The 12,957-nt window shown below is 40.8% G+C and overlaps 2 protein-coding genes across 23 annotated transcripts in view; both read right to left on the reverse strand.

The window, feature by feature from the left end:
- Positions 1-2,706, reverse strand: part of HDAC8 (histone deacetylase 8) — a 245,363-nt gene extending 242,657 nt beyond the window's left edge. For 6 of the 19 annotated variants that reach the window (XR_001713995.3, XR_010154640.1, XM_016943140.3 and 3 more), the window contains exons 1-2: positions 2,249-2,616; positions 1,642-1,694 (exon numbers count right to left, since the gene is read on the reverse strand). Coding sequence is in view for 17 of the 19 variants with exons in the window: in XM_016943140.3 (XP_016798629.1) it covers positions 1,642-1,694; positions 2,249-2,473 (278 nt within the window). In the remaining 2 variants the exon portion in view is untranslated. Of the gene's footprint in view, positions 1-1,641; positions 1,695-2,248 lie in introns of all 19 variants that reach the window. The other 13 variants (XM_016943141.3, XM_016943148.3, XM_054676559.2 and 10 more) reach the window with 10 other exon arrangements.
- A 5,715-nt stretch (positions 2,707-8,421) lies between these two features.
- The window catches only part of PHKA1 (phosphorylase kinase regulatory subunit alpha 1), a 132,560-nt gene continuing 128,024 nt past the window's right edge, over positions 8,422-12,957 (reverse strand). For all 4 annotated transcript variants that reach the window (XM_016943718.4, XM_024353349.3, XM_016943717.4 and 1 more), the window contains 2 exons: positions 11,998-12,198; positions 8,422-10,775 (listed from right to left, as the gene is read on the reverse strand). In XM_016943718.4, the coding sequence (XP_016799207.1) occupies positions 10,602-10,775; positions 11,998-12,198 (375 nt within the window). In that variant the 3' untranslated portion in view covers positions 8,422-10,601. The remainder of the gene's footprint in view (positions 10,776-11,997; positions 12,199-12,957) is intronic.

Here is a 12,957-nt window from a genome sequence, read left to right on the forward strand (position 1 = left end):
GTGCAAGATGTGCTTTGTTAAACAGATGCTTGAAGGCAGCATGCTCGTTAAGAGTCATCACCACTCCCTAATCTCAAGTAACCAGGGACACAAACACTGCGGAAGGCCGCAGGGTCCTCTGCCTAGGAAAACCAGAGACCTTTGTTCACTTGTTTATCTGCTGACCTTCCCTCCACTATTGTCCCATGACCCTGCCAAATCCCCCTCTGTGAGAAACACCCAAGAATTATCAATAAAAAAATAAATTAAAAAAAAAATCTGAAAGCCTATTATTACACTACCTTCTGGGAGATAAATGAAGCATAGCACACTAGCTGGTATGAGCACTCACCTATTTGGCCAGAAATTGTCATAAGTAATCCTATATGTGGCAGGGTTATAGTTGCTCTTATAACGGCATCAAATACAGAAATGGCAATAAACAGCAAGTTCATGTTTTTGGAAGAAACAGTTAGCTCTCTCTTGAGTTCTGGCGCAGTCTTAGCAGTTTTCTTTGGTCTTTTTTGTTTGTTTGTTTTTTGAGACGGAGTCTCACTCTGTCACCCAGGCTGGGGTGCAGTGGCGCAATCTCGGCTCACTGCAAGCTCCGCCTCTCGGGTTCACACCATTCTCCTGCCTCAGCCTCCCGAGTAGCTGGGACTACAGGCGCCTGCCACCACGCCCGGCTAATTTTTTGTATTTTTAGTAGAGACAGGGTTTCACCGTGTTAGCCAGGATGGTCTTGATCTCCTGAGCTCATGATCCGCCTGCCTCAGCCTCCCAAAGTACTAGGATTACAGGCGTGAGCCACCACGCCCGGCCTTCTTTGGTCTTGATCTGTCTCCAGCCTCACCCATTAAAGTTTGGTGCTGGTGGTGGGTTGTCTAAAAGTCTTAGGTTGAACTCACACCCTCAAATCTGGCTTAGAATGAAACGAAATCAAAAGAAAAATGGAACACCTCCTAGCTGAACACCTTTTTGTATGAGACAGGTTTTAATATCCAAATGTACTCAAAATCTCCACAATGCACTGCACCTACCCCTGGGATACTTAACCAAGCAATCGAGCTGTATTTCTAATGAACCTTAACTGCTTCCTGCACTTTCCACTCCCCCGTCCCAAGTTTTCTTTTCTTTTTCTTTCTTTCTTTCTTTCTTTTTTCTTTTCTTTTTTTTTTTTTTTTTTGAGACGGAGTTTCACGCTTGTTGCCCAGGCTGTAGTGCAATTGTGCAATCTCGGCTCACTGCAACCTTCACCTCCGGGGTTCAAGCGATTCTCCTGCCTCAGCCTCCCGAGTAGCTGGGATTACAGGCGCCCGCTACCACGCCCGGCGGCTAATTTTTTTGTATTTTTAATAGAAACGGGGTTTTGCCATGTTGGGCAGGCTGGTCTCAAATTACTGACCTCAGGCGATCCACCCACCTAGGCCTCCCAAAGTGCTGGGATTACAGGCGTGAGCCATGCTCTCGGCCCCCCAAGTTTTCTTAATTCTTCAAGAGCTTTCTTGGGATTACAGGCAGATTACAAACACTGTGAATACTTTCACAGAAAGCTAAAATAATTTTTTCAAAAGACCATTCTTTTCCTTGCCCCACTGTGAAGCAGGATATTAAGGCTACGAACACCTAGCTTCAGGGCTATGTTCAAGAAAGACAACTTACCTCATTTGCTTATGCAGTGCATATGCTTCAATCAAAGAATGCACCATACTGGCCTAAAAACATCAGCGTAAAAAAAAAAAAAAGAAAAGCAGAAATAGTCTCTTTAAAGTTTAATTCAGCAAAATCCCCGTCAATCTCACCATCCTGAACAAAGGAACGGATTAATTTTGTTTCAACTGGCTTCCCTTCTGTTAACAGTTACAATATACTTTAGACAATACAGATACAAAGTATCAAAATCACTAAGGTGAAAGCTACCGGGCCTTAGGCAGGTGATGGAACACCTTCCCCCTGCAGCTTGTTTTCCCACGACTTCAGCGGTCCCCTATGAGTGGAAACTGCGTCCTCTCCCCTCCTCCGTACCCCCTCCCCCACTCCTACCTGTCCATTGGACGTCCCGAAGAGACATGCTGCGCTCTCAGAAACGATATGAGAACACTTCCTTCTGATACAGCTTTAGGTATCTGATACAGCTACTCGAAATTTCTGAAGATTTCCCCCAGCCCAGTGTCCTCTCCGCTTCCTAACGCTCTTTCGTCCACCGCCCCCACCCCCACCCCCACCCCCACCCCAAAAGCCCATGGTCTTTCATCCCGACTTCCCTTACCCGTTTGGGGATCTTGGCCAGGGAGTCACACATACTGACATACTCGGGACTATAGATATAAACCGGGACCAGCGACTGCCCACTGTCCGCCGGTTCCTCCGGCTCCTCCATCTTCCGCTTAAAACCGTTCCGCAGCCACCTTCTAGATCTGGCTTTTTTCGGACTCGGCCAGGGTTCCAGTTCCTGCTCCTCTGATCGGCCGCAGCGGTGCTCCCTGGTCAACATTCCCTCCTATTCTTGAGATCGCCGGAGACACTATCACCGCTCCCCATCCTATTGAAGGAATGGATGGGACTTCCCAGACCAGACTCCCCTCATTTAGTGACCACAGTTCAAGGAAAAGGGTTTGGCAGATGTAAAAGTCCAAATAGCTGTCAATTAGGATCGATTGTTTTTATGGCACAAATAAGTAGGGTCAAAACTAACCATCCTTGTTGCCCTACGGGGCCATTTGAGATGAAGTCAGACCAGTTTCACAGCATGCTGGGAGATGTAGTTTCCGGAGGTTTGAGCAACGGAAGAGCCGGGGCTAAACACTAAAATAACCGCGATTTTTAGTTTCAGCGCTAAGACCAAAAAAAAAAAAAAAAAAAGTAGCCTCAACTCTTTATGAATTGTTTCAATCTGCAAACACATCCATTTAACCATATAAACACAGATAGAATGTGGCCACCTAGAGCCTCCACCATCCAGCTACAGCAGCTGCCTATCCTAAGGATAGGCTTTTTTTTTTTTTTTTTTTTTTTTTTTTTTTTTTTTTTTTTTTTTGGTGGGGGCGCTATTTAATGGCACAAATGGTTTGAAAAGTTTACACAGTAAATTCTGTGATGCAATTTTATAGTTCATTTCTTTTCATCATTAACTATCCATGTCCACATGAGAGTTAACAATCTCAATAATTTACTCTGGCAAATCTGATAGTACTTTCCCAAGAGACTGGCTGGTGCAGTGGAAATTGCTTGGTAGATTCCGATCAAGCAATGATGTCAAATGTAACTCCTTGAACATTCATGTGGTAGGAAGGTTGCAAGCAGTGGTGTTTGGAAACTGCAGCTCTTCTCCTCCTACCTCCTCTTGTTTCTGCAGCTAAACATAGATTAGGGAAATATTTTAGGTTTGGTGTGAGGGTCCAGTTTAAGACTATCTGAGGCGGTTTTAGAATTACCATCAGCATTCGGAGGTTCCTGGAGGCCCCTATGATCTGATAAAACCTGGCCAGTGCTCAGGCTCTTAATTCTCATGGCAACCTAAACTGACTGACTAACACCACTGGGACAACCTAATATCCTTACTATATTTAAAGTCTGGCTTGCTTTTTAGACTTTAAACATTTATTGAAGATTGTGACATGCACATTGGCCATATTATCTCATTTCATCCTTGCAACAGTCCTATAAAGGAGGTTGCAATACACCCATTTTACAGATGCAGTTTAGAGAAACAACCATTCAAAATCACATACTTAACAAGCAGATAAGTAGGAATTCAAAATTAGGTCAGCCTGACACTGAAGCCTTTGAACATTCCCTTTATTATATAAACTTGATTCGTCCAGGATGACTTTGTGTTATGATATAACTTTGTTCACCCTCCATTTTGTATCCCTTCAATACTTATTCTGAAAATCTTGGGGGTGTTTTGGTGATGTGCTCTGTAACTAGAATGTAAGATCTTATGTTTCTTTTATTTATGTCTTCCCATAGTAACTAGTTAAAAGCTCTGCAGTCATTCATTCATCAAACATTTATCTGATATTAAGTGTACAGTACAGCTGAGGATTCAAAGATAAATTATGATGTGATCTCTGCTCTCAAGGAATTTGCATTCTTTTTTTTTTTTTTTTTTTTTTTTTTGAGACAGAGGAGTCTTGCTCTGTCCCCCAGGCTGGAGTGCCGTGGCGCGATCTCCTCTCGCTGCAAGCTCCGCCTCCCGGGTTCATGCCATTCTCCTGCCTCAGCCTGTCGAAGTAGCTGGGACTACAGGCGCCCGCCACCACGCCCAGCTAATTTTTTTATTTTTAGTAGAGACGGGGTTTCACTGTGGTCTCTATCTCCTGACCTCGTGATCCGCCCGCCTCGGCCTCCCAAAGTGCTGGGATTACAAGTGTGAGCCACCGCGCCCAGCCAGAATTTGCATTCTTATACAGAAGATGGGGCAAGTACACAAGAAACCAAAGGCAATGCAGAGTCAGACAATGAATGTAGGGTGCTTAGCCTACTTAATAAATGAGCATTAAGTACTAAATAACTGGCATTTAATAAATGGTAACTAGAATTCATCTTTGATGGCATTTGAGAGGGTCTTAGGAGGTGGGCAAGATTTTGCTTGGTGAAGATGGGAGCCAGGAGAGGGCATGCTGACTAGAATGAACAGCATAAACAGTAACACAAAAGGGAAAATTTCTCGTCGAGTTTAGCTAAAAGGGCCAGATCATGAAGAACATTGAATACCAGGCTAAAGAGAATAGACTACATTCTGTGGGAAATGGGAAAACATATTTAGACAGAAATAGTAAGGAAAAAAGATTTCTATAGCAGCAGTGTGTAGGAAAGATTAGTCATTAAAAGGCTAGGGGCAGTTAGAGTGCCACAATGGTCCAAATAAGAAGTGATAATGATTTTAAACTAGGGTGGGGGCAATGGGAACAAAGGAGAAATAATGTACAGGGTAGGTTCAACAGAACTTTTTTATTACTTGGATATTGGTGAGAGGGAGGAAGATGGAAAAGGGTTGCTGAAAACTCTTAAATGTAAACTCAGGGTAAAGAAAAGACTAGAGGTAGCAATATAAGAAAGAGGGCAATCGGGAGGAAGAACTCATACAGAATAGACATAGATTCTGATTTTAAAAGTGTTGAAAAGTGTTTCAGAAATTAGTGGGTTAAACAATTGCAGTGATACACACACACACACACACACACTTTTCCATATAAAGAGGAGAAAACTGAAGTCATAAGAGTGGCTGAGCTAGGCAAGGGATGTGGCTTTCTCCACTGGGATGCCTAACAGTCATATCCAACAACATTTTCAAAACCAAGCTCCCAATTTCCCCACCCAAGTTCTTTCCACTCCTTTTCTATCTTTCATAGCTCAGTAAAGATACCAACATCTATCCAGTTGCCTAAGTCAGAAACCTGGGAGTTATTTGTGTTTCTTCCTTTCCTTCACCTGCAGATCCAGTCCATCAGAAATTTCCATCGGTTCTACGTCCAAGACATGCCTTAAATACATTCACTTCTCTCACTCTGTACTGCCACCACTCTAGTCTGGATACTATTATCTCTCACTTAGACTTTCTGCAGTATCAACTGGGCTTTGCTTCCATTCTTGCTGCCTTACAACCCATTATCTTTGCAGCCACCAGAGTGAACCTCCAAAAAAAAGTAAATCAGATCATGTCACAAAACCTGCCCCAGACTCTGGTGAAGACCTCTGAGCTAGGAAGAAGAGTGTCATTTTTGGAAATGCCTGTGTGTAAGAGTTTAGAGGAGAAAAAGATGTCAGAAAGAAGACAAGGAATGGTCAAAGACCCCTTTTTGTCATTAGAAATTCACTGGTGCCCTATGGAACAAAACAAAACAGGAGGTAGGGGAGGAAGCCAGATTGTGGGGGTTTAAGAAGTGAAGCCAACACAGTTAAGTGTAGCTTCCTCTTTGAAAAAATGTGATTGTGAAAGGAAGGAGTTAGTCTAACAGCTTGAGGGGACATCGGAGCCCAGAAATTTTTTTAAGATAAGAGAAAACTGCACATGTTTATAGACAGGAGAAGCTACAGGAGTTGACTGAAAGGTGAGATCATGATGACGGGCAACATAAGGAGAAATGAGACTTGTTCTGGGCCTTCAGGGATAGGCAGCAGAAAGAGGGCAGGAGATAGACTGGTCAACTGATACCCTAAATTCTGGACTCTTCTTGGGTGACATGAAAAGGTATTGTTTCATGTGTCCTTTCTGATCTAGTAACAAATAGCTGAATGGCTCTAAACCGGAAACACTATCCAAGTACCCCATGCAATGTGGCAAGATGATTCAGCTATGGAGAAAGATAAATTGTCGCACAATGCTCTGGAATTGGCAACCTATTCTTGCAGCTAATCTCAAAGGGCGGCTAGACGCTTGCTCATGGTTAAGAAAGAGCACACATCATGCCACAGGTCCCTCACCTCAATTTTCCACATTCGTAACACCCATATGGTTCTTAAACTGGGAAGTAAACCCTTCTCAATGCACTTTATTTGCAGTTGGAGGACTTGAGGTCAGAGGAAGTAGGTTGAATCTTGGCTTCAAAGCTTGCTATGGTGGTGACCCAGGGCAAGTTACTTGACTCACTTTCCTCAATCATTATTGCTAAAAGTAACATTCGAACCGGTAAGTTCAGGTTGGGCTGTGCCATATTTTTTTGGTGCTTTCCCCTGCTTTTCCCCAGAAGGGGAGGCAAACACATTACAAGGGCACCACCCTTCAGTGAATGAGCAGAGTCTTCTCTGCTCATTTCACTATCTGTCCAGTGACACTTCAACTGTCTTCAACTGACCCTTGTCACACCACCCCCTTAATGTCATTTTCCTTGGAGAGTGTCGTTGTTGAGAATGTGATCGCTAGCGTCAGACTGCATGGGTTCAACTTCCAGCTCTATCACTTATTAGATGATTGATTTGGGGCAATTTACTTAAACCCTCAGTGCCTCAGGTAGCTTACTTGTAAGATGGCAGTATCTATCTTACATGGCAATTGTGAAGATAAAATGGCTCACGCTAAGTGCCTATATAACAATGGCATTTGGTATGTGCTCAAATATTGGTTATTTAAGAGCCATTATGCCAAATATTTCTATATTTGGTGGGGAAGGGAGTTTCCCCCTACTGTCATCCTTACCCCTATACCACTACTGCACAAGTACTACTAGTGGTTTGAGAATAAGTTCTTGGTTTTTTGGCTTAGCCTTAAAAGAAATCACACATCTGCTAAATATAGGTTGACCATATCTTTCAAACTGAGACATTTTTTGAGAGTGACACAGTGCTATTGATAATTATGCCAGTAAAACAGGCATAAATGGGGGCTGCCCTGGACAAACCAACACCTGAGGTTACTCAAGTTAAAAAGGAAATGAATGTCTACCAAATATAAGAATAAAAATTGATGGCTGTATTTTTTAAAAATTAAATAAATAAATAAAAAGGAAATGAAGACTACATGTGGAAAATAAACTCCACTGCATTAGTGCAGACACTAGGTACTTGGTAAGTAGAAAAAGGAATGGCAGAGGTTTTGCCAGCTGTGGTGAAGAACAACTTTTGCCCCACCAGTTGTGTAAGATTCCCAGAATGTAGTAAAATTTCATTAACCAGGATGGAACTGTAGAGACAATGTTCATCCTTGCTGGATAAATCCTGTTATAGAAAAGGCTAATGAATAGTATAAACAAGATTCTGCCAAATATTTTTAATATTTAGAAAAACAAGTTGTTTAAAAATACCCTTCATTAGGGAAGAAGCACCATTTGTACACAATTGAAAGGCTGAGTAAAAATGTTTTACTCATTCATCAGAAAATGTTCCCCACAGGCCAGGCGCGGTGGCTCACGAGTGTAATCCCAGCACTTTGGGAGGCTGAGGCAGGCGGATCACCTGAGATCAGGAGTTTGAGACCAGCCTGGCCAACATGGTGAAACCCCGTCTCTACTAGAAATACAAAAAAAATTAGCTGGGTGTGGTGGCGCATGCCTGTAATCCCAGCTACTCGGGAGGCTGAGACAGGAGAATCGCTTGAATCCGGGAGGCAGCGGTTGCAGTGAGCCGAGATCACCCCACTGCACTCCAGCCTGGGCGATAGAGCAAGACTCCGTCTTAAAAAAAAAAAAAAGAAAAGAAAAGAAAAGAAAAGAAAAGAAAAGAAAAGAAAAGAAAAGAAAAAGAAAATGTTCCCTACAGATGTCAATAAGCCCGCTTGAATTCAGTAAGCCTTGTTTGAGTGGGTATGTATTTGAATGATTAAACTGCATTTCTTTACATATATTATCTAACATATTATGAAATGTATAATATACTATATATGTATTAATATATTAATATTATTCTACTTCAACCCAATGAATGAGCTTTGACTGTACTGTATAATTAAGCAGAGTATGTAGAATAAAGCCATGAAATAAACTCCAATCACAAAAACACATGTGAAGTTTTGCACATTGGCACCAGACATGATTTAATTGGAAATTCTTATTATTTATTCTATTTTCAAAACATAAGTGCTTTTTAAAAAAAAGTCTAACATGTCTTTTTAGTACCACACTTAAAATGAACACAAAACAAGTCGAGTTTTCTTAAAAGTTGCTTTAAAAGTTAAATACCACTGTATGGGGACCATAATGACACAATTTCGTAAACTCAGAGAAATGCAGCCCTTCGAGTAAGTTCAGGCAAATGAGTGTGGGAAGGAGTGGATCTTTTGCCTGTGGCACTACAGATATACTCCCTGAGATTGGGGTACACTTACAACCAGTGAAAAGACAAATAGTTTCAGAACAGGTTGTAAACTTTCTTTAAAAGTGACCAGAAAATAATGTAGTCAGAAAGCTACTTACTATGTGTTTCCATTTGCTCTGAGAGAAGTACTGAAAAGGTTTGCTGTCCTCTCTTTGTTTCTACTATCTGTATTCTATCACCCTACTATATGCTTACTTATTCATTATATTCATAAGATTGTCACTGGTTCTGCAAGAATTGTTCAGAGAGTCTCTCATCCCCACCCTCACCATTCCCATTATTGGGGAAAAACTTTAGAAATCCAAGATAAAGGAGGGGGTTGAAGTGGGAAGTTATCTAAGTGCAAAAAGGGAAGTTAGCAGAGTCTCTGCACAATTCAGAAGAAGGAGAGTTAGAAGAAACATTTGTCAAGCAAGGCTACCTACATATGGGACGAAGGAAGAGGACTGAAGCTATTCTTCCACCAATCTGTGTGTGTCAATCTGAGTCCACAGTCACACCCCTTCTCTCACATGCAACGTTCTTACTCAGTCCATCAAATGTAGATACAGATTGATATACAGACACATCAAAACTGCTTACATTCAGAAAAATTCCCATGTATGCTTATACACACACACACACACACACACACACACAAATATGTGTCTTTATAAGAAACAGACATATGCCCACAGATACCATGATATACAGGGATATGTACACTAGAATTAGGAAGTGAAAATATATATGAAAGAGTTTAAGAATAGATGGGGGGGTAGGGTGTCAGGGAGTTGAGTTGGATGTGGTAGAAAGTAGGTGAGTGAGACAGAGACCAAGAGCACATGAAAAGAATGCTAAGTAGAGCACCTATAGACTGGACTGCTGTATTTATCTTTGCTGAATACAGACGCTTCAAATTATTGTCTGTGTTGTGTATTGGCCCATTTTTCAAAGGCAGGGATTAAGCGCATAAGGCTGTCTTCAGGGAACTAAGCCACCTCTGATTCCCTCTCTGTTCCCTATGTATAAGACATTGTCCAGGCATCGTCTCTTCTTTCCCTTCCTCTCTGGAATTGGGCTCCGGGCTCCATTTCTGGGTTATTCTGCATTTTCTGCTGCAAATACGACTCTGAGTACCAACAATCTTTATAAAATGTGATTTCAAGTGTTAGTTCAGAAATTCTTAAATATGCATGCTGTACTTGCATTTTTTTGATATTTCACCAAAGTGAGAGAGGCATTATGTGTGCAGACACAGAGAGGGCAACAGTAGATACAATGATTCTACATAGAAACAATTTTAAATTATCACTCAGTGTGAAGCAACCTGTAAGTAAGGAAGAAAACCATGATCCAGTACTCTCTTTTCCTAAGAAAAGGCACGTAGAATAGGTAATTCTAATTTATAGCAGCATAAATATTTAACAATTTAGAGTTTACTCATTTGAAATAATGTCCCAAAGTACCCACCACTCATATACACAATAAAATCACAAAAAAGAAAAACCAAGCTTTAGGAATAAGTTATTATTAACACTTGCTCCCCAAACAGGAGTTAGAAAACTATATTGGTAACAGATCTAGAGAATAAAAACACATGCAAACTTTTATGAATGATGAAAGAAATAAAGCCAATCATGACAGGCCTGGTTGAGTGTTCATTATACTCATAAGATTGTCACTGGTTCTGCAAGGTGAGCCTCCAGGTAAGTGTTCACTTCTTCTACAGTAGTTAGTTTATCGAAAAAGTTCTCTCTTCTTGGGAAGGATGGGACAGAAAGGGGCAGGGTTGGAGTGATTAGGCAATAACATTTTAGTTCCATGCACAATCAACCGAGGCAGGGACCAGCTGTCAAAAGGCTCCCAGAAGTCAGGAACCAAAGCCCTCATTGCATGGCACAGATGCTGTGGGGCAGGAACTCCTGCACGTAGGTGGCGGCTGCCTTGGAGAGGTAGGTCATGGTGCCAAACCTGCCACTGGGTGCACTGTCATACAGAAGAGTACAGATGCCAGATGCGGGATCCTTTGCCAACATGGTATCATCTGCGCCAAGGGTTTTCTGTTTGGTTTTTAAGGGTAGAAGAACATAGAGGAAAGGAAAAATTACCAATCCTACTAAGTAAAGTCCTGATTAGCATAATTCAGAACCTCCCCCCCAACACCAATTAGTTGGGCCCTAGACTGTTTATCCAGGAAGAAATAGGTTTATGGACAAAAGGGTGAATATGAGTTTGTATACAGGCATTTTTCACTAGGTCCCCAAATCATGTAAATTATTTAAAAATTATTAATTGTTTAGAATTTTCCCCATTATGATCAATTTCTAAAAGTTAAATATAATCATTCATCTATTGAGTCATACCTATTAATAGACAAATGTTAACACAAATCACCCTAGTAGAGCTTTGGTCTGACTCCTTCTAGTACTACTAATTTCAGCTTGTATTGTTTTATCCTGCATTTGATCATGATTTCTTTCTAAGGCGACTTAATTCAAATAGACTAAGTTTTCTGAGGCTAGAGGTCTATGCCTAAAAGGGAACACATTTTTAGATACATGGACTGACAGCAATCCATAATTTTTTAAATTAGAATTGTCTTAGAAAGCCCTGGATATTTTTCTTTTGCATCTCCTCCCAGTGGCTAACAGAATGAAACCACCTATTATATGTTTTGAAAATTTTTTTACTGCCAACAGTGCCTCTCCTTCACTTATGTGCTCCTACTGTTAATATGGGCAACATTTGGGACACTTTCAATAGTTTGTATTTTTGAATGTGGATAATTTCCTGGAAGAAGATTTATTAAGAAAATAAGAAAAATGTAGGAATAAAAGTTTCACTTTCGTATTTTCCTATAGGTGAATAGCAAAAGCAAAGTAAAACTAAAACCAAATCTCTTTTCCTCAATAGTTCAGAAAGGATATGCTATCCAGTAGTTTCTTATTAAGTCCTTAAAGCTACAAAAAGCATTGTGATCAGAAATTTGAAATATGATGCTAATGGTATGCTTCAGGGCCTTTCAGGGAAAAGCATAAAGCCTCCTGAGTTCCAGGCAACTTTACCCTCTAACACAAACCAAAAACACATGGTGAAAGACAGAGGTCTTCCTGCGGCCTACTTCTTTTGCAAACAGAGCTCAGAGCCGCTACAAAGGGGGCCCAGAAAAGAAGTATGAGGAAGAGCGCACAAGAAAGTGACCGTGGCTCCTCAAAGACCTCTGAATGTCATCAGGTTGGAGTAAAAACATTTCTCTATCGAGAAATCAACAGGTTTGCCTACCTGTTCTTGAAGGAACAAGTCATTGGCAATATGCACTATTTTTTCCACAGCAATGATGCTTCCGATGCTATGAATTTCAATATCTGCCAGCATGGTGAGGACAAGGATGGCTTCAACCAGCAGCTGGCGGTACTCTGGCTGAGGTACACGATTCAGGACAGACTCCACATGAACAGAGAATTTAATCTCACCTGGAGTCATCTGTGATAGAGAAAAAGAAAATCACTTCCTAAGAGTCCATCATCCAAGAAACATCAATCACCTGCTCTGAAAGGCAGTAAAAATACTGTAGCCATGAGCATTGATTCAGCCCCCTTCAAAATAACTGAGTGAGTAAACTGCTTCAATCTTTTTGGAGGGCAATCTGGCAATGCATAACAAGAGCTATAAGAGTGTCCATGCCCTCTAACCCATAATCCTATTTCTGAGAGTTCATCCTAAGATAGTAATTCAAAAGAGGAAGAAAGCTCCATATAGAAGAGTACTTACAGTAGCTTTAGTCACAAGTGTAAAACTAGAGGTAACCTAAACATGGGAACAGCATATCATGGCATAGCAACTTCATGAGTTTTTACATGACTGTTTATTAAAATCTGATCACCGTAAATAAAGGAAAAACTGAGGTAAAACTTAAAATTGTATGTATAATACATAAAAATTAGAATTATGTAAAACATCCATATACTATTAGATTAAAAAGGGCATTAAGAAATGTAAAGTTATTTTGGGGTGAAGGGGATTGAGAAGTATACTTTGGTAAACTTGTATTGAGTATATCCTCTAGGGAGGCAATGTAGATTTGGAGTATAAAGACTTGGGTTCAAGTCTTATCTTTGTTAGTTACTAGTTATACAACCTTAGACAATTAATCTCTAAATTTGTTTCCTTATCCATAAATTAGGAATGATAATTCCTTCTTTACCTATTTTACATAATGGTGTTTAAGGCCAAATTTAAAAA

The sequence above is a fragment of the Pan troglodytes genome, chromosome X (assembly GCF_028858775.2).
Source record: "Pan troglodytes isolate AG18354 chromosome X, NHGRI_mPanTro3-v2.0_pri, whole genome shotgun sequence".
Classification (NCBI taxonomy): Eukaryota; Metazoa; Chordata; class Mammalia; order Primates; family Hominidae; genus Pan; species Pan troglodytes.